This window comes from Haplochromis burtoni, unplaced genomic scaffold (assembly GCF_018398535.1).
Source record: "Haplochromis burtoni strain Fernald_Lab_line unplaced genomic scaffold, NCSU_Asbu1 Contig_159, whole genome shotgun sequence".
In the NCBI taxonomy this organism is placed as follows: Eukaryota; Metazoa; Chordata; class Actinopteri; order Cichliformes; family Cichlidae; genus Haplochromis; species Haplochromis burtoni.
In genome coordinates, this window is record NW_024582520.1 from 748,344 (window position 1) to 768,977 (window position 20,634).

General features: G+C 48.1%; 1 protein-coding gene and 1 long non-coding RNA gene across 3 annotated transcripts in view; both read right to left on the reverse strand.

Annotated features, from left to right (window-relative positions):
* Positions 1-1,741: 1,741 nt before the first annotated feature.
* Positions 1,742-4,608, reverse strand: LOC121815224. Its single transcript, XR_006054901.1, has 2 exons — positions 2,214-4,608; positions 1,742-1,841 (listed from the first exon to the last, which is right to left on the reverse strand). It is a non-coding gene; the product is annotated as an uncharacterized LOC121815224 (long non-coding RNA).
* A 6-nt stretch (positions 4,609-4,614) lies between these two features.
* LOC102294380 (cryptochrome-1) overlaps positions 4,615-20,634 on the reverse strand; it is a 26,640-nt gene continuing 10,620 nt past the window's right edge. The window contains exons 3-15 of one of the 2 annotated variants that reach the window (XM_042225067.1): positions 18,123-18,231; positions 17,873-18,015; positions 17,537-17,721; positions 14,022-14,110; positions 12,135-12,275; positions 11,005-11,316; positions 10,566-10,717; positions 7,591-7,793; positions 7,115-7,213; positions 6,904-7,032; positions 6,726-6,809; positions 6,525-6,649; positions 4,615-6,301 (exon numbers count right to left, since the gene is read on the reverse strand). In XM_042225067.1, coding sequence (XP_042081001.1) covers positions 6,293-6,301; positions 6,525-6,649; positions 6,726-6,809; positions 6,904-7,032; positions 7,115-7,213; positions 7,591-7,793; positions 10,566-10,717; positions 11,005-11,316; positions 12,135-12,275; positions 14,022-14,110; positions 17,537-17,721; positions 17,873-18,015; positions 18,123-18,231 — 1,780 coding nt within the window. In that variant the 3' untranslated portion in view covers positions 4,615-6,292. The remainder of the gene's footprint in view (positions 6,302-6,524; positions 6,650-6,725; positions 6,810-6,903; positions 7,033-7,114; positions 7,214-7,590; positions 7,794-10,565; positions 10,718-11,004; positions 11,317-12,134; positions 12,276-14,021; positions 14,111-17,536; positions 17,722-17,872; positions 18,016-18,122; positions 18,232-20,634) is intronic. The other variant, XM_042225068.1, reaches the window with a different exon arrangement.

Sequence of the window (20,634 nt, forward strand, 5' to 3'; positions counted from 1 at the left end):
TAACTAAGGGAGGATCCAGGGTCACCTGGTCCAGCCCTAACTATATGCTTTAGCAAAAAGGAAAGTTTAAGCCTGATCTTAAAAGCAGAGATTTGTTTATACACAGGTAACTACCTTTTATTTAACATAAAGAATCTGTAAAGTTGAACCTACAAAAACTGAATTTCAGCTTCTCATATAAAACGAATGTTGTGGATTTGAATTTGCTCTAAGTGCTGGTGTTTTCTGAACACTTCAGGTGTTGAAGAACATGTCGACATGTTGATAATTCCCCTCGTTGGAAGAATAAAATAAAGGAAACATCTTTCTGTGTATTCCCTTCCTTTGTTCCTCAAATGTCGCGCTGCTCTCTGTGTTCGGGAATCCTGGGGAAGACCTCGAATGTCGTATTTGCATAATGAAAGGTAAACAGGTGGGTGGATGGAGGAAGCAGGAGAGGGCTGGACAATGGGAGAGCGGACAAAAGGCGATCCCACATGCAGCATGGAAAGCATATTCCACAGCGCTGTTCTGTGTTGTTGTCCAGATATGAGGCCTGTGTGCAGGCAGGGAATCCCTCCGAACACTCCCACGCACTTGGAAAGTAAACCACAGGACTTTATGACTCCAACAGGAACACGAATGTTGTTGGCTGTTTGTTTCTCAGGATCTTTGACTGCAGGCCATCACCGACACAAGCAGAAGAATGTATAAATATACACCTACAGGAGTGATTCAGTTTAGGGAACGAAAAGTCACCCCAGACTTTCACACTGTGCACAATCTGTTCATCGGCTGCTCTGTGTTCTGCTATTTTCTATATACAGTATATAAACATATATAAACCACATAGCAGTTGTGTTTGTTTTAAGCACCGTGTGCAGTGTTGATGCCGTGGTTTATCAGCTCACAGCTTAAATGAGCACAATGGTTTGTAGCTGAGTACAAAGATAACGTTATGAAAGCACACGTGTGCAATCTGACACCAGCTTGAAGCCACAGCTTCTGTATTTGGTTTCAGGTGATTTAACACTACAAGCTGCTGAACGAGTTGGCGTGCTGCTCCAGGCGCAATAACATCCTGACATCGGCGAATTGTGATGAGGCGCTGACGAAAGCGGCTCATTTCTTATGATACAACGTGATTTTGAAATCGTGAGTGGAGGCAGATCAGATCTACTGCAACCGTGCAACCCGTCTCAGCTCGATTACAGCGAATGATTCAGCCGCCGCAGTTTCAGTGAAATTGTTTATGTGAGCGGATTCTTTTAAATCAAAGCATCCACATTCGATGAAAGAGTAACACCAAGTCCTTTGGAAGTTGTCCCATTGTGTGCCTTTCTCCTCTTCACATATATTCCCCCCGTTTGTTATTCATTGCTGCTCTCACCGTGCACATTCCCATTCGTGCAGGTGTGGTGACATCAGTAAAGCCACAGCTGTTGTTGCCGTAGGATCTGATATGCTGTCAGTTCCTCCAACTGGCTCACTGACCACACGTCTGTAGCATTTATGGAGCTGTTAATCAACAGTGTACTTCTTCCCAGCATGTGTCAGTTTATGGTTCATATCTAAAGAAGAAAAACATGAATAACGAATCTCCCTCGGGCAGCGGCCCTGAAAACAGGAACAACCAGGCTGCCCGCCTGCAGAAGGGATGAGATTGTTAATTTGGGTTGAACCCAGGACTGTATAGGCGTTGGCTGAATAGCAGGGGTGTTCACCTTGGGGTGTCGGTCAGAACACACAGGACGCACAGAAAAAGGTTATACCGTCTTTACTGTGATTCCTCAGCTTAACAGCACAGTACAGCAACACAGTCATGCAACCGCAGGCTTACAGAGTGGTGAGGGGTGTGTGGTCTGTGAACAGAACACATACAGAATACTGAATGTAATAAACATCTAAGTCATGAATTATGATGCATTAGCGTTCTTCGAATCTAACCAGAACTACAAATGGGAATTCCTATATGAACATCTACATGCACGAGTTTCATACACTACTCCCAAACCCTTACAGTACATGACATCCCAATACACCCAACAACAATATATCACAAACACCAAATCGTTTAGCTTACAGCTAGCAGGTATGTAGCATAACAGGTAGCATTAGTAGCATGAACTAGCCACATAGCGAACAGGTCGATACACATTGCACATCCACTAAATGTCTAATTGGCATAAAAGACTAAAACTGTCCTTTTCAGGCATGGCTCCACGTCTACTCACAGTTCTTTAGCGACGCACACAACTCACACCGTGTGTAGACATCCCCTGCAGAGTCAGTCTGCCAGGCGGCTCTTGCTATGTGCTAGCTCCAACTCTGATCACTGGAACATGTGCTCAATAGTGCAACTGTGCTCTCTTGCCACAAGGGCCCCCCCCACACAGCTGACAGCCTTTCCAACAGAGATGCTTCACAGTAAACTTGCACACGTCTGTGTCAGCGACAGGCAGAGGCACATCACACATGGACATCACTGACCAGAGGTCAGCCATGGAGAAACCCCACAGAGACTAACCTCAACCCTGTACTGACTCTACAAAACACAGCTTTAACATTCTGCCCGGTGTTTCCTTCAAACCAGAGCCACAGCACTGTCTGCCCAAAGACACCTCTGAAACACAGTCGGGCTGAAAGCTGAAAGGCTGATGTGTATGAGCCAAGTCACTTTCTGCAGTAGATGTCCTGCCTGTGCAGCTCCACGCTGCGGCGTGAGGTGCGCGTCATGACTTACAAAAACGAGTGTTTGCACTGGAGTTTAGTCAGGAACATTATTCACACCTGCAGGCTTTTGCTCTGTAAATGTAGCTCAGTGAGAGCTCCCAGAGCAAGGTCTGGGTCTTTCTCTGTATGTATTATTGTAGGTCCTGCTGACAATATAAAGCACCTTGAGGCGACTGCTGCTGTGATTTTGTGCTATATAAATAAAACTGAATTGAATAAAGGTAAACTCTGGGTCACATGTTTATCACAGACAGGTGTGTCCACATCAAAGAGCTCCTGGTTGCAGGTTTCTTCAGATCATCAGCCTGAAGGTGCTTCAGGTGTTTGAAATGAGGATGAGTGCGAGTGCAGATCTAACGTCAGGGCCAACAGGGCAGAGAAAATAACAGATTTACCCCTTCTTCACAGGATAGGTCTTTAGCATCAGTTACCATGGTGATTTACCAGGAAAGACATGAGCCATGTTCACCGTCCTAGAATGACACTGGATGGCCACGAGTGCGTCTGGTGTTTGGGATAAGTGTGGAGAATGACAAGACGTTTTCAGGTTGTAACAACTTTAATTTCCTGCCATGAACTTGATCACAAAAAGCCTTTCACATCACGAGGAGACAGAAAGAGGTTACAGAGACGATGGATGGCGTCCGTCTTCGCCTTCGCGAAGGGAAACCAAACATAACAAAGAGCGAGAATAAAAACTTGGATCAACTTTTCCCCCACAGTGATAAAAGCGATCAAACCTAACAATGTTCAGACAGAGCTATAATACAGAAACACTACAATACTAAAGGCCCCCCTCCCTCCCCGATATCAGCCCCCCACGTGACTGCTGAAGCCGAGGGCGCACGACCACGACGCACTAATGCCGACTACTGTACACCCGCCCCTCCCCTGGGTCCGGTAACGGTGCTGTGTGAAGCCCCGCCGCGTCTTCAGTTCTTCACCTGTGTGCTGGACATTTAACCGACTCGAGTCCACATTCTGATTTCAGCCTCACATGCTTTATATTCCTGTAATAGCCAGAAAAGAATTTTAATTTTACCTGTAAAACACCTCAAACACCTGGGCTCTGTGAGGGCGGGGCAATGCTGCCTCATTTCCCACACTTGTTTTGTTAACACGTCAGATATCAACAATACCGAGGTCGGTTTGGGCATTTAGGTCAAACATATATTTCATTATCATTATTATCATTGTTAGCATTATTGGCCAACAACGCACACATAAATGCGACAAAGCTCCAAACAGCCAACTTGCTCGTCAGTGATCGCAGTTACACTGCTTAAACAAAAGGGGGCGCTGATATCAGAGGGCAGGCTGGGATGTTCTCTCCTGGCTAATCATCAAGAAGGCTGTGTGTGTGTGTGTGTGTGTGTGTGTGTGTGTGTGTGTGTGTGTGTGTGTGTGTGTGTGAGTGAGTGAGTGAGAGAGAGAGAGAGAGATATGGACTATTGTTTTTTAATGAACACTTTTCACAATAAAGGCCTCTGACTGTTCAGTAGAAGAAGACTTTTATTGTGAAACAACAGGAAGTGAGTTATCTGAGTTTACAGTTGTGGGTGTGATTACAGCTTAAATACAGGTAAATTAGCCCGGAGTCAAACTCACATGAAGCCTGGTCCTTACTCATGTAACTGTACGCAAATACAGTGAAATTACCAGATGTTTACAAGTATTTACTCTGTATAATTACTACGTTTCCTGTGGGAAAAAAAGCATATTTACTGTATATATTTACTCTGTAATGACATGAGAAATACTCGGGTAATCACACTGTAAACTCAAAAGAAAACAGGCTAACTGTAATGAAACTGCGCAGTAATAACAGGTGTGCGTATCTTTGTGTATGTGCAGATCTTTGTGTGTGTGTGTGTGTGTGTGTGTGTGTGTGTGTGTGTGTGTGTGTGTGTGTGTGTGTGTGTGTGTGTGTGTGTGTAGCTGGTGGTGCTAACATCAGCCACCGATGCTGCTGTGTGGATTTTATAATACATTCTCTGAGTGGGACTGGCGGTGCTGGTGGAGGGTGGAGGATCCCCACCCCCCTGGACGCCAGCGACCGTTTGTTTGTCGGCCATGAAGCAGATGTTGGGCAGATTTACAGTTTTAATGATCCCGAACAGCCGTGCATGCTTCACGTGTCCCTCCGTGCAGCGCCGCAGGAAACCATGTGAGGAATGTTGTCTGTGACAGAATGAGGCTCGTTTGGGTCGCCCGTCTCAGCGCGTTGACTCAACTTAGTTTTTAGTCTTTTTTCCTTCATTTTTGTTTAGCAGGTTTTTGGTTTTTATAAGAAATCTTAGAAAAATGTGACGCCTTGGCGAGGAGCCTGAACGCAGCCGTTAGCTCAACCACCACATCTGCAGAAGGAGGTGTGTGTGAGGGGAACAGAGAGGTGAAAATGTGACTGGCCAGGTCGGACCAAACACAAGTGCTAAAGCGCAGCGACCTCAGTAAAAATGTGGGAAAAGCTGCGAGGACGATGGTCCAACAACAGAAACAGAACAAGTCTCAGATCAGGACCTGAGTGTTCAGCCACGCTTCGCCTCCTCGTGCACGACGGCGTCACACAGAGGGCTAAACGACGCCACGGCACGAAGGCTCTAATCTAAGAACGTCACTGTAAACACGACTCAAAGACCAGGAACGGGCTCGGCTATAAATATATAGAGACCTCTGACACTTGTGACTTTAATGCATCCAAATTTCACTTGCATTCGATGTTAGCTGCCGATACGAGCGAGCACAAACCAGGCAGTCGAAGACGTTCCCACGAAGCCAGCGTCGGAAATAAAGGTAGTACGTGTAACATCCTGTTTTTCTAAACTGCTTTAAAAATGCTCAAAGTTAACTGGAGCATCACCAGGATGTGAAGAAACTCCACATCCAAAGCCCCGGCGTAGCGTGCGTGCGCATGTATGGAGCGGTGAGCCGCGCTCATTTACAGCGTGAAGACACGTGCTGGTGAAATGCTGCCCCAGGTGGTGAAAGGGGGAATCACAAGCAGTGCCGTTAAGTAGGAGGTTTCGTGTTTATTAACCCGCTGCACCTCCAGTATTAAAAAAAGGCTTTATTTACACAGACAGGAAGTGAAGTTGGCAGGCTGCGTTTGGTGCTTCGGGTCACTCGTGTTACAGCTGCGCTCCTCTGGATGACCTCTTTGTTCGAGGCGTGGCTCGTGGGCGGAGCTTTAGCTGCGTTTCCCTGTTTAAACCCGTTTGAGTAGAAGAAGACTCTCCAAAGCCTGTGACGAAGGCTCCGCGTCGTAGCCTGGCAGCTGCGTGGCGGTGGCTGCCGTTTAAGACAATAAAGTTTTTATTGGTTTATTTATTTTATTAGAAATAAAGTTTGAGGTCATTTGTTTCTTTGCACATTCCTCTGAGGTCAGAGGTAAACCGATTCGAGCCAACTGACACATTTTCACCTCTGTGTGTGCTCCCTGGGATTTTCTGTGTGTGAGGAAAAGTAGGAAGAGGAGGAGGCGCCTGTCTGGAGCTGCTGTGATTGGAGGACAGGCGGTGATGTCGGGCGTTCCTCTCTCTGCCGGCTCCATGGACTCCGCACGGTCTCTTCTCCATCTGCTCTAGGTTGCCTGCAATGAGACGAGACACACCTGGATTATTGGCAGGCAACCCAGCACGCCACAGGAGTTCTTCATATCTGCGGGGTGGAATGCCGCTCTCTCTTCCTGTTTCACACATGGCCTAAATTTCCCTCAACAAGGAATAAGTCCTGAAATACGGGATGCCAGGTTTTACGTGTCAGGACTGTTTTGGCAGCTTTTGGACGGAAGCTCTGCCGAGTGGTGGGCTGACCTCTGCGCTCTGTCGCTGCATCTTGTGCACGGAGCAGGACGCCGGCTCTTCTTCCCCCGACCCCTCACGCTCCGACTCGCGCTCCCGTTTCCCTGTGATGCCGCCCCGGGGGTGCAGGAGGGGTCCTGAAGGAAAAGGAGGAGAAAGGTCTGAGCCGAAGCTGATGTGAAACACTTCAAATTCTTCCCGCCCGCGGCGTACCTGGGTGCTGAGGCACAGCAAACTCGTGGTAGAGTCGGCTGCTGGTGTTCTGGCTGGTGTCTGGCACTGAGTGGTATCCTGCATCTCACACACACACAAACACACTATAAATACGACATCGTGCCACTAAACTGTGAATCTGACCTCAGTCCAGACAGGAAGCTGCGGCGTCATGTACCATGCTGCTGCAGGCGCTGATGCTGCTGTCCAACGCCGCTGGGGCCGATCTGTTCTTCGCTGTCAAAGTTGAGAAGGATGCTTCCGCTGCCATTTCCTGTTGGAACGGGGCTCCCCGACACTCCGGGCGCTGAAGACCACAGAAGAAGACGTGACTCAACAACAGAGCTGCCAGAGCGGCTGGAAGCTCGGACTGTGTCCAGAGGCCTTACTGTGTGAACTGTTGGTCCCTGGGTGCTGCTCTCCAGGGGAAAAGGCCATCATTCCTCCATTCCCGTTCCCGTGGGTGGACGGCACTGATGCCAGCAGACCTGAAAGACACACACACACTTATTACTCGTAACTTTGACAATTTGAAAATGTAATAAATCTGCTACACGTCACAGACATCAAACTACTGCAGGTTATTCCATCACATAAAACCTGTTTGGAGGAACACTCCTGCAGAATAAAAACTAGGTTCAGCTTTGAATTAGTTTTTTTCATGTGCATCTCTCTTAAACTCCTGAAGCTACGACGACTCTGGAAAGAATCCCATGAGTGTGTGAACTGAAAGTTTGCGCAGCATGAAGACAGAACTTGGCCTCATTAAATATTCTAAAGTTACTGATAGCTTTAGTTCCTGGAGCGACCTGGGCGTGCTGTGCTGTGGTTTAAGGCTAAAGTTTTATGTTCTCTGATCTCGTACCCAGTCCTCTGTATCGGCTCAACTGCTGGTAGATCTGCTTCATCCTCTCGATGTTGAGCCGGCTCGCCTCTGCATGGTGCACCATGGGCTTCGGGTAATGGACTCCAATGATGCACTTGGCTGCCGCCTGCACAGACTCTGGAGCGTTCCACGGGTCGTAGATGAACTTAGCAGGAAAACCTCGGAGGACAGGTAAGTATCGTCTGGAAGCAGATGGAGACATTAGACATGCTGGCTTCTGTCAGCACGAGGAGGGGTACAAAGTGCATTGGGGTGGTGGTGATGCAGGGAGGTAAAGGGTTAAGAGGAAAAAATGTCATGTCTGAATGTTTCGGAGCTACCGTCTCAGATATGAGCTGAAATGTGTGTTTCCAAACTTTAGCTGCTGCTGTGTGAAGAGCTGGCTGAGGTTTAGGCCTGCAGCCGGAGCACGCTGGTCTTCAGCCCTTCGTGCTTACAAGTTTTAAGGAAGTCAGCTGCTGCAGAACGAAGCTACAAACAAGCACAACACTGCACAGTAAGGCTACAGGACATGAGTCAGAAGCACTGCGGGCAGTAACCGTCGCAGGGCGCTCAGAGAGACGTTAATGCTGCCAAACGTGGTGGAAAACCAGGGGCTGTGGTCCCAACAACATTTACTGTGAGCTGGTGTGACGGCAGCCACGCCACGCACACGCAGAGCGACGCTGCGAGAGCCAATCAGACTGCAGCAAGAGGTCAACATCTCACAACGTGCAGAAGATTCCTTGGACTGTCGTGGAAAGAGAGCCACCTACCTACTGCGCTTGGTCCGACCTTACCGAGTCCGAGGAGGGGACACAGGCGGGGCGGAGGAGAGGGGCGAGTGGAACTGTGGGAAGCGGCACAGTGGGGGCAGGCAGCGGTGCGGCCGTGTGGACGCACGCATGCTCGACGGACGGAGAGCGCCGTGTTGTTAGAGACATCACTGCTGCTTGGTGCTGCTAGGAAGACGTCTACTGCAACACGCCATTAGAAAGCACAAAGTTTTGAGCCCACCCGCCCAACCCCTCCCACCCCACCTGGACCAGAGCCGGCGTACGGTGGAAAAGATCTGCCATCGAGCTTCCTGTCCGTCCATCGCTCAAAGCTCTTCTTCGGTTTCATTCCTCACAGCTGAACAGAAGAGGAAGCTGAAGTTCTCCTGAGAGCTCGCCGTTGATGACAGAAGTCCTCCACCGTACCTCCCAGCTCTGGCCCCACCCTCCCCCAACCTTACCCCACCTCCATCCCCTTCAAACAGCAGTGGACTGAGAAAAGAGCTCAAATCTGCCCCCCCTGCCCCTCTGACTGTGGTGGTTGTCTTTTAAGTGGTCAGTGGGCCCAAAGCCTCTGCTGACTGTCCTCTCCCATCGCCACAGCGCCATACTCTGGGCCGGCACACTAGGGAGCCCCCTCATTTCACCAAAAGGGACCACAACCCTTTTGCCAGGAAGATCCGCGACCTGCCGGCAGCACGCGAGCCGATGGAGGGCGGCGGGTGGCGTGGGCAATAAGGGCTTCCTCTTCCTGTCATGTAATCTTTGATGATGTAATCTTCAATCTGCTGTCCACATTTAGTGTCACGGCTTTGGATTTTCACCTCACACCTACACTGGCAGATATGCAGACATCTTTAAACATAAAGGGTGGGGCTGACTCTCCCTGCTGCATGTGGTTGGATGTTGGATGGATGTGACTGGGTGGATGATGGTCGGGGAAAAGCCTAAGCCTAGCCATGCAAGGGCTGCTTATCCTCTGCAGTCAGATCTGTATCTTTGATCTCGGCCTGTTTTTTACCCTACGTGATGCACACGTGCACTAGTGATCCACGCCATGTGTCTGAGTGAGCCAGCCGCCGCTCCAGCTCCGCCTGAGCCGCAGGGCTGCATTCACAAAAGCAGAGCGCCACTGAACATTTCACAAAGGGCCTGATGAGGGGCTTTGCCCAGCGCCTGGACAGTGGACCGGCTCGCGTGGCACGGCGCAGGTAACGAGTACTGGCGCCAATCGTGCTTCACTGCGATGGCAGAGCTACAGCTGGTCCAACGCCTCTCCTCACTACCCTCCGTGGAATGCTTCATAACGCTCTACCTAACGAATGCAGGCGAGGCGTTTGCCTTTCCCTACCAAGCGGTCAGAATCCCTTTTGACGAAATGAGACGCCACCGAGTCATAAACCTGCTCAGAGGGTGCCGCTGGGGCGCGAGTGCCTCAGGGCTGCACAGGTACATGAAACAAACCGCCATCAACAACGTCCATCCACGGCAGCCCCGGCTGGAAGCGCAGGCTGCACCTGGGTGGAGGGGCGAGAGAACGGCCAATCACCTTAAAAGCAATCAGCTACAATCTACGAAGGGGAGAGGGACCGCTGAACTTTCCCCCCAACCCCCAAAAATCACAAACAGAGTGGAAGGAGGGGGGAGAGAGCAGCAGTAATGAACACGCTGCTGCAGGTACACGTCTACTGATGCATACATGTTCAGAGTCCCTCACACACACACACACACACACACACACACACACACACACACACACACACACACTGAGGTCGTTAGCATCCTGGATCCCAGACTAAGTGCTGAGGTGTGAACAGACAGCTACAAACAGCTGATGACACACAGACAAAGACGAGGACGGAAGGACGCTGGTTTGTTGACTTACCCTAAGATCTGGACGTCCCCTTTATCCCCCCATCTCTCTCTCCCCCTCTGCTGTCTTCAGCTGACCTGTCCCTGAGCTGACTGTGTGTGAGACACTGACGTCATCAGTAACTGGCAGGTTCCATCAGGTGTAACAGGTGTTACTTTTAAAACAGGTAAATCTGTCTGTGCTTCCCCTGTGACTCACTGCTCTCCTCCGATGACCCTCAACGCTCTAATATCTGTGCAGTCCTGAGAGACAGAGGGAGGAAGGGCGCCATCCAGGTGCGGGCTCAGCTGTTGGCACCAAGGGGCGATAGAAGGAAAGGTACCCACCTGATGAAGTCCCCGTTGGGGTCGGTGCGCCGGCCGAAGCCCACGGGGCAGTAGCAGTGGAAGAACTGCTGGAAGAATGAACTGCAGGACAGCCACATCCAGCTGCCCGCATTCACGCTCCAGTCTGCATCCAGCAGCAGCTCCTCAAACACCTGCAGCAGGTAACCACAGCCCATTAAAACAGGAAGTGCAAAAATAAGCCGACACCTGAGTGGGTAACATCACTTTGTTTTAACTCGGTTGTTTTTATTCCTTAAGCATGAACAGAAGTTACTGGCAAACGTGCCAAAATAATAAGGCCGACACGAAGAAGGAAAAACACCTACGACATTAAACCCTGACGCAGAAAAATAAAGGCGGTCAGCTGTACCCGTCTGATTCATCGGCATGTTTCAGTATCGGCACGTCACCGCACCATGACCGCTTCCCATGTGCTCACCTTCATTCCTTCCTCCCAGCTGATCCACAGGTCTCCTCTGGTGAGGAAGCAGGCCACGGCATGTCGGGCCAAGTGATGAATCCACCCCTCCTGCCTCAGCTGAGTCATGATGGCATCGATCCAGGGAAAGCCCGTCTTTGCCTCAGCCCACTTGGCGAGCGCCTCAGGATTTTTGTCCCAGGGAATGCGGACGCAGATGGGGTTTCCCTCCATCTTGTCGAAGCGTGGGTTGTTGGTGGCGGCGGTGTAGAAGAACTCGCGCCACAGTAGCTGTCCGTAGAGCGAGAGTGGAGGAGAGCTGTTCTTCTTCACCTGCATCATTAGAAACATCACAAAAGCATCGGGTTAAAAGCGTTCAGGGGGTTAACTCTTTCAACCTCGGCCATCGGTTTTATAAAAGTGTTTCACTTCAACGACGTTCTGTTGATCACAGCAGTCGGTCACCGTTCGACCGTCTCAGTGGGTTCAGCAGCACCAACCTGAGCCCAGCGGTGATGTCACCGCCCTTTCGGTGGGGCCTTCATGCCAATATTTAATCTCTGATGGTTCAGATCTGACCAATCAGATCACTGCATCTGGCAAGTGCACTCATAGCTCACACCTGCACTGATATGCAATGATCTGGAAATAATAAAATGCTATTATTCCTCTTTGGGAATCGCCTTGTTGGGCCAAAAATCCCATTTCATGTCAAACTGCGTTATATTTGGCGTGTCTCATAGAGTCACAGATAACGTGTTTGTGTGACAGCCTGCCTTCTTTAGTTTTAGCTTCTGATTCAAATGTGTTTGTAGTGTTAGGTTGTGTCTGCACACAACAGGCACAACCTAACACTACAACACTGGTTCAGAATGATTCAGAGGTCAGAGTTTAACATTATAAAGACCTCTGGACAACTGCTGCTCAAGAGCACTTCAAAGATTACAGGAACGTTTGTGAAGAAATGAGGGGTGGCTCAAGACTTTTGCACAGCATTGTCTCATCTATGGAGTTCATTCGTACAGAAACAGAGTAGCAGATGGGCTCTGCTTCATACACGTCCATAAATGAGATCATCGCTGCGGTGCAGTCGCACCGATGCTTTGGGGCAGCACAAATATGCAACAGCAACGTGTGGGTCTGACGCAGACCTTGCGGTACAGGTCGGTGAGCTTGAAGTAGAAGAGGCGGCAGGAGAGGCAGCCGAAGCGCAGGTACGGGCTGAGGCCTGTTGGGCTGGCCAGCAGTGAGTTGGCGTTCATCCTCGGACGCTCGAAATTCGCCACCCACGCCTGGAGAGAAAGAGAGGGAGAGAGAAAGGAGGGGAAGTAAGACGGCCACGTTAAAGTATTCACCAAATCACAGGCGGCTGGTTTGGAAAAGCAGCAGGGCGTGTTTCACATGTCTGTGAACCTGAACAAAAGACATTTTCGGACAGACAAGAACATGACAAGAAAAGAAAGCGAACAGTGTTTGTTAGAGCAGGGCGATATGGCCAAAAATATTTATCACGATATACATTTGAAAATTTGCGATAACGCGCAAGAGACAAAATACAACTCCACAACTTTACCAGCGCAAAAACCCATTCATTTATTTTCACTTAAACAAGCAGCTGTTTTTATGTGCATTAAAGCTATATAAAAATGTAACAGTGCAAATGCAAATTCCTTGCTGAAGGTTTAATCAAAAGGCATTTCCAGTAGAAATGGGCTGACATATCCTGAGCATAACCATGTATAATATCCACCGAAGTTAAAAAGAGGTGCTTTGCAATATTAAACTGCAGTGTGCCAAATAAAAGCGTCAAATACGTATTTTTTCGGACCATAAGGTGCACAGGATTATAACGCACATTAAGCAAAACAAAGCAGTCAGATGAATCAAACTTTATTCAGCTCATTCTTCTTACTTCCTCCACTTCTGTACCATCGATTCATTAATGCTGTATTCTATCACAGCTGCTCTATTCCCATGTTGTTGCAGTATATTAATGACTAACCTCGTATTGTGGATGGATTATCTCAGTTGTTCTCCTGACTGAAGTTTGGTCCGTTTACAGCATCCTGCCATAGGATTGCATTTGTCTCTAACCATCAGGAACCCTGAAGTTAACTTTTATCGAGTGGAAAAAGTTAGCGTTCGTCCTCCAGCTTCACTGTGTTTGTTGTGCTAACATAGCTGTGTCGCTAGCGATCACGTAGCACATCATTATATACCAGCTAGCCCAACTTCAGTAACCCTACAAATGTCACTGCTGTTTAGTTTGCTGTCTTATTATATGTTGGAAGTGACAGCAGAGCTGTACGTTTGAATTTGTTCAGAAATCTCTCAGTCAGAACATGCTATATCATGTTTAGGTAACTAGCAAAACTAGCGAGCTAACTTCCGCTAACTTCCTGCTAGCTTCTAACTCCGTTAAATGTAATAAATCCTGTTTTCATGGACGCCTGGATGTTAAACTTAACTGTTACACCTGGTAAAGCAGCAACGCTGATCATTTTATTAAAGATGAAAGAATTTAGACAGTTTTTTTAACTCTCAGTGATGCTGCAGTGTTCATTTGACTTTAGGACCTGAAGCATACGGAGTTTAGGACCCAGATTACTCCCAGATTTACGAGCACCTTAGTCCGACAAATACGGCAATAACGACGGCCGCTTGCATGTTCCTTTCTCCCTTCTCATTCTCTGTCGCCGCCATGCTTTTTCGGCCATGTGTGTATGAAAACAAAGGCCCTGCGCATGTGCATTTTACCCACATTCTATCGCCATATTTCATTTTCTTATCGTTGCCTAACATTGTACCGGTATTACCGTGAACGGTATAATATGGCCCTGCCCTACTAATGTGTTTACTGAAACAGATGAGTGCGCATTTCTTCTGTTGTGATGCTGAAGATCTTTAATCTGCCCCATCAAAGATAACAGCCAATGAAAATAGGAGCTGCGTCACTGAGAAGTCCCCAGCGCTTCTGCTGAACGTCATCCCCTCAGAGCTTTCTATGACCACAGCCCACCATCAGCTGCAGTACCCACCTTTCTCTCCAGGTGGCGCTCTATCCTGGTAAGAGCCTCGGTCTCTCCTCCTGGCCACACGGCTGATGGCAGCCCCTCCGTGTCAAAGCCTGAAAGAGACGGTTCACCTTCATCATTGTCCTTAGCAGGTCAACCTTCCATAAACACACACAGCCAATCAGAACTCGGCAGCCCACCCACCTGTCTCCCATCCCAGACCTGCTGGATTACCTGAACCTGCTCGCTGTGCCTTTAAGTCACACCTGCACAGGTGAAATTTAAACCCAAGGTACTCAGAGACACAAAGAAAGAAGCTTCGACTGGTTGTTGGTAATGGTGTTGTGGTTCTTTTTTGTTTCTTTTGTTTTGGTTTGTTTGTTTTTCCATAACTTGTGTATCTGCAAATATACACATTCTGTATTTTTCATATGAAAGAAACTATACAGGTGGTGGGGCTTGCTAATTTCTTGTTTTTGATTTATGTATGTTTTGTTTTGTTTTGCTTTACTTCATATGTTTCATATGTTGTTTGTTTAATTTAAGACAAAAAAAATAAATGAATGAGAGGTAAAACTTGAGGGGGTAGGGACAAATAAGTAAATACTTCTGCTTACTCCTTTTCAAACAAATAATGGAATGATATTTTGTAATGATTGTGAAGCCACATGTTTGAAATGCTTGAAATAAAAATGAACTGAACTGACTAGTTCAGGAACAAAAGAGCGATGCTCCGTCATTCCACGACCCTGTGGGTAAATGACCTCGCCATGACCCCGTGGTTAAACGACCCCGTGATTAAACTAACCCGTCACGACCCCATGGGTAAACGACCCCGTGGCTAAACGACCCCGTCTCGATCCCGTGGGTAAACGACCCCGTCATTTCACTTCTGTAACCTCTTGAGAACGAGCTCAGAGTAAACGTCTGATTGGTTTGAAAATAAAGACTGAAGATGATTTATTTTCATGTTTTATCACCAGAATAAAAAGGTCAATATTTCATTTCTGGACTTTTTTGACGTTATTGATCAGATTTGCTCAGATGCGGCCCGTCAGTGAACCTGCTGTAGGGTGAAGCAGAAACCGAACCCACCGTGTCCCCACCTGCCAAACCTGAGGACGACTCTGACTGAGAGAGCGGCGTGGGCCTGATGCTACGACTCGTGACAGATTCAACTCTGAGTGAGGAGAAGTCATCAACGAGCACCAGAAGTTACTTAATTGGGATCAGATTAGAGTTATATTGGGCAGGTGTGCATCACTCTACACGTGACCTGATGAGGTCAGTGAGCGGCAGCTGTGAGTGGCAGATGGAGGCGGAGCTTTGTGGAGCAGCAGGTTTCTTTGAATGGGGAGCAGACTGAGGATCAGCACGTTCATTCAGGAGCACAGAGCTCCTTAAATGTCTCAGGGTCAGGTGCTTCACAGCAGGTGCTCCACAGCAGGTGCTTGCATGAATGGACAGAGACAGATGGCTTCACCCGACTCAGAGCTTTAAATTAGAGAGCAGGTGACAGGTTTGGGGTTTAATTATGGGAGGAGTTCTTCTTTCGGCATCAATTAGCTGACTGCAGTTTCTCCTTAAAGCTGAATGAGTCCAGAGTCAGATCCACCAGGCTGGAAGCTCTTTTCCTGCATTTAAAACAGCTCCAGCAGAGGGCGCTGCAACAAGTGTTTCATGTCTGTTTGTGGAGCTGCAGAGGCCTTCGCTCAGGCTCGGTGCCCGGGTCACACACAGGAACAAATAAAATATGACAATGAAGTCGAGGGACTCAGCAGAGAGGACAACTAAGCCAAAGCCCTGTTTGGGGTGGGCTGGTCCCTGTCGTCTGAGAAACAAATCAGTGTTTCAAAGTGAAAAAAGTTTCAGCCAAATATCTTTTATATTATTTCACTCCAGACACTCATCCAAAGCTGATGTGTGTCATCAGCTTTGGATGAACGTGCAACACTCAAGAGCTTCAAGCGTCACAGCTTCACTCAGGAGCCACGTTTAAGGTCTCCTGGCCCTTACTTTGATTTTAAAACTCTCTGGGACAAAACCTGCAGGTGTGAAGGCAGCAGCTGACTGACGGACGCTGTGCAGGAACGCCATCAAACTGCACTGAAGCTGTGATGCACACAGCTGCCACAGGGGGCGCTGCAGGCCTGCTCAGCTACACTCAGTGTGAGAGAGTGTGCGTGTGTCTGTGAGAGTGTTTCTGTGTGTGTCTGTGAGAGTGTGTGTGTCTGTGTGTGTGTGTGATTTGATCATTGGTCGATTTTTATGGGCTCAAATTGTAGTCATAAATATTTTGTACTTGTAAATCAGGTTTGTATGCGTAAAAAGAATTTGTGTGTGTAAACAATACGCGTGAAACTCTATTTTTCTTCCTTTCATCTGATTGGTCAATGTCATGTCAATCACAAATTTAACAGTCCAATCAGAGAACAGATGGGTTTGGCTGTTGGAGGGATTCTTTTTTTGAACTGCAGGTCCTTGAAGGGTGATACAGTTTGAAGCTGGAGGATCTCTGTATAAATATCCGATAGCAGCTAGGTCCCCTAACTTTCAGCAGCTGTTGAAAGGATAAAGTTGTGCTATATCAGTGGTTAGAAATACCATCATTACTTTAGGATTAGTTTAACTCAAAGTCAGGGCTGACCCGGGACCATTGCTGTGAGTCACAGTGCGCAGCATGAAGGTCCTTTCACATCGGACGCAGCATGTGCTGCTAATGCTAACTGCTAACTAAAAGCCAAGGATCCAGAATTTGTTGCTGGCTGCTGGGCTCTGTGGGGTTTTACCTGTACTAGATGCACCTGCTCCTTGTAATTTCTATCTCTGACTTTATCTCCTCTACAAGAGTTTCAGTTTTTTTGTCTTCAAATGTTCAATAAAAACATGTATGCTAATTCATAACAAAGAAAGCTTTGTAACTATCCCCACTAGTGAAGACTGTCATTTCCACAGCACTGCCTGCCCCCCCGAGGTCTGCAGCACTGTTGAAAAGGCTCTGGAGGTCCTTGTATTAAGCACGTAAACCTGTGACACAAAAATCACCAAACTCGGACCGCCACAGACAGAAAAAGCTGGGCTGGCATGTAAAAGGGCATTTACTCCCTTCAAGGACCTGAAGCTCCATAAAGTACCCCTCCAATAGCCAAACCCATCTGTTCTCTGATTGGATTGTTAAATTTGTGATTGACATGACATTGACCAACCGGATGAAAGGAAGAAAAGTAGGGTCAAAATTCATACTTGTAACCGTGCAGAATTTCACACGTATTTTTTGGCCACACACAGATCTTTTTTACGCACACACAAATTCTTTTTACACACACAAATTCTTTTTACACATATAAATTCTGATTTACAAGTACAAAATATTTATGACCACAATTTGAGCCCATAGATCTTCGCCTGTTTGTTGTTGGATTTTGGTTTTAGGGCGTGGATGAATAAGTACACAGAGATTCTGATTGGTGCTTCAACTACGAGAAACGCTGTCGGCCATCTTTGTGGTTGTTTTCTCGTGAGTGTGTTTGATTTCTCACCAAGCTCCTCCAGCGAGGGGACGCCGTACTTGTCCCCGTGGTCCTCAAGGACGGGCGTGACGCAGTGCCCCATCAGCGTGTCCGTCAGCATCTCCACAGGCATCTCCGGAGGATCCAGCCGGCTGATCAGAGTCTGGAAACGCTTGTAGGTGAGCGGAGGCTGCCCGCCGTTCAGCTCGATGATCCTGCGGAGAAGCAAAGAGGAATCTCATGACACATGACCGTGATCATGTGACCTCAGGCTCCATGACGGTTTGAAACAACCCTCCCTGAATGTCCTTACAGCGTCGCTGTGTTCTCAAGGGTCCGCGCTGTCGTTAATTAAAGCTCACTCACTTGTCAAGGTCATACAGGGTGTGCGATATTTTGACGATGACCTCCACGCCCGCCTCCATGGCCAGCTTCTTGATGGCGGCGTCTCTCTCCTTCCCAAAAGGCTCTGAGTCGTATTCAAAGGTCAGCCGGGAGATCTTCCACTCCTGAGAAACAGAGAGAGAAGATTCCCAACAGGCTGCGGGAGCAGCAGAGCAGAGCGCCCTGGTCACATGTCTGCCCTAACCCCGGAGTAGGATTTCCTGCATCTCACCTTAAAGAGCCGCGGGAACACGTTGGCTGGTTGGCCCCTGATGACGAAAAGGCGAGAGTTGAGCTTGCGAAGGCTGGCGTCCAGATCCTCCAAACACTGGAGAAGAAACCTGAGGAGAGACAGGAGGACAGAAACGAGATGCATGACAAAGCGAAAATCATTGACCGTCGTCTAGGACGGGAACCCAGGGATTCCCAACACCTGCGCCCCTGGAAATGCCCTCTCAGAGTTATCCACTACAAAAACACTTTAGTAATAATTACTAGGGCTGGGTATCGTCACTGATTTCTAGAATCGATTCAATTCCGATTCACAAGGTCCCGAATCGATTCGATCCACAATTTGATTTAATTCGATTCGATTTGAATCTGGGACATTTTGACAGTCAGAAATATTATAATTCAGATCAGTACATTTACATATTTTTGTATCTATCAAAAGGAAGCTGACAAAGGTGTGAGCATCACAGCAGAGGCCTTTGTGTCAAAGTAGCTGAAGATAAAACACAGAAAAACATGAAGGTGATTTTCCTGGCCTGGATTTTATAAAAATATTCTGCAGTACATCAAAAACGAAAGAAAACCATTAATCAACATATGAACATCACCTCTGAAGTTACAGCGGTTTTATTAGAGACACGGCTAAGCGTTTTGCATTTTGAATAATTTTAAAAAGTTTAAATTTGTTCAGTATTGAACAGCAGAAATGAGGTTTTCTTTTCGGAAGAATGTAAAAGGGAAAAAAACAGCGGCTGACAGCCTGTAAACAACAGTAGACTTGTGCCTAACAAGCAAGCGAATAATGAGAAAAGGGAAAGAGAGAGAGAGAGAGAGAGAGAGAGAAGAGAGAGAGAAGAAGAGAGAGAGAGAGAGAGAGAGAGAGAGAAGAGAGAGAGAGAGAGAAGAGAGAGAGAGAGAAGAGAGAGAGAGAGAGCTGTGCATGAAGTGTGATTTTTATCCTGAAAAGTCAGTAAAAGTCAGAGGGAATTCATGACGATGTTTATGTGAAGCGTAGTTTGTTTGGAGAGAGATCAAACTAACAGCCATATGATCAGTGCAAAAAGGGCGTGAACACACAGCGCGACCCGCGGATCAGAATCAGCGAGCTGTCGGCTTTCAGCCCCGACCGTCAGCTGAGAAAGGCGACATCTCACTGATTCTGATCCGCGGGTCGCGCTGTGTGTTTACGTCTTTGTGCAGAAGCCGTGTACCTGCTCTCATTTACTGTCTTAGCTGTTTGGTGGTTCTTGAAATTTTGTGATCTTTCACCTGAGATTCTGGCATTTCGGGCAAAATAAATTAATATAAAAAATCGATTCAGGATTTTAATGAACCGATTTTACGTTATCCAAGCCAGAATTGATTTTAATCGATAAATCGATTATAAAAACCCAGCCCTAATAATTACAGCTCACAGGAAGATGCTGGATCCTACAGGTGAAACTCGCGCTTTTAAAACCCGACCCAGATAAAAATCATTTCGCTGTAATGAGACAGGCTGTGATCCACAAATCCTCTCAGCTGCCCCCTCTAGGGGGCACCACAGCGAAACCCTGAGAAGTTTCTTGGTTTTTGGAAAAGAAAGCGTGCATTCATGTGTGTAGTGTCTGAAGCTGATGAGCTCTGAGGGCGTGCTGGGGTTCTGATCAGGTGTGACTGCAGGTCCAACAGACCAGACAGAGTCTGATCGTTACAGCTCCGTCCCCCCGTCTGACCCCATCGTTAAACCGCCAAAGCTCTGCATGCTCCCAATCTGTGTGCGGTGGCACGTGAGCGCCTGCACACACTCAGCCAGGAGGTTTTATAATCAGCGTCTGCTCTTTTTATAGCTCGGTTCAGTCTGCAGCCACTCGGGCCTCCGAGCAACATGATGCCTGATTTCAGGAGAATAAACCGGCCCGACGTTGACTTTACAGCGAGCGCAGAAACGGCTCGAACAAGGCCGCAAAACCAGCGCAGTCATCAGTTTCAAGTCAGTCAAACGCAAAAGTCCCCCGGACCTGATGCCCAAGAACGACTGTGAGCGAGCTAAAGACGACGGTGCTCACACAGCACAGCGCTGTGGTTTCTCTGCAGTCGGCGCTCATGTGTGCAGGGACTCAGAGGCTCAGTGCAGCCCTCAGTGTGGCCTCCGTTATTCTGTGCCTGAATCCATGGAAGTGAAACACGTTCTGATCACTGAGGTTTCTGATCCTGAGCCACGCGTCTGCAGTCACAAAGACAAACGGCAGAACGGCGCCCCCTGGAGGAGGAACGCTGACAGTAAAAGACTGTTCTGAGGAAATCCTCATTTCCATCAGACTGGATGAAAACCAGCCAGACGCTGGGCTCCTTCGTGCCATCAGCTGTTATGCGTGCGCACGTGAGCACCCTCATGAGCGTACACGTGCAGAGAGTGAACCTGTATGACCACGTGCACTCAAGCAGGCTGGTATCTTTGATGGGGAAGCTCGCACTGCTGCTCACGTACATGCTGGTGAAAACACAGGGAGGCGCTGTGGGTGTGTGTGTGT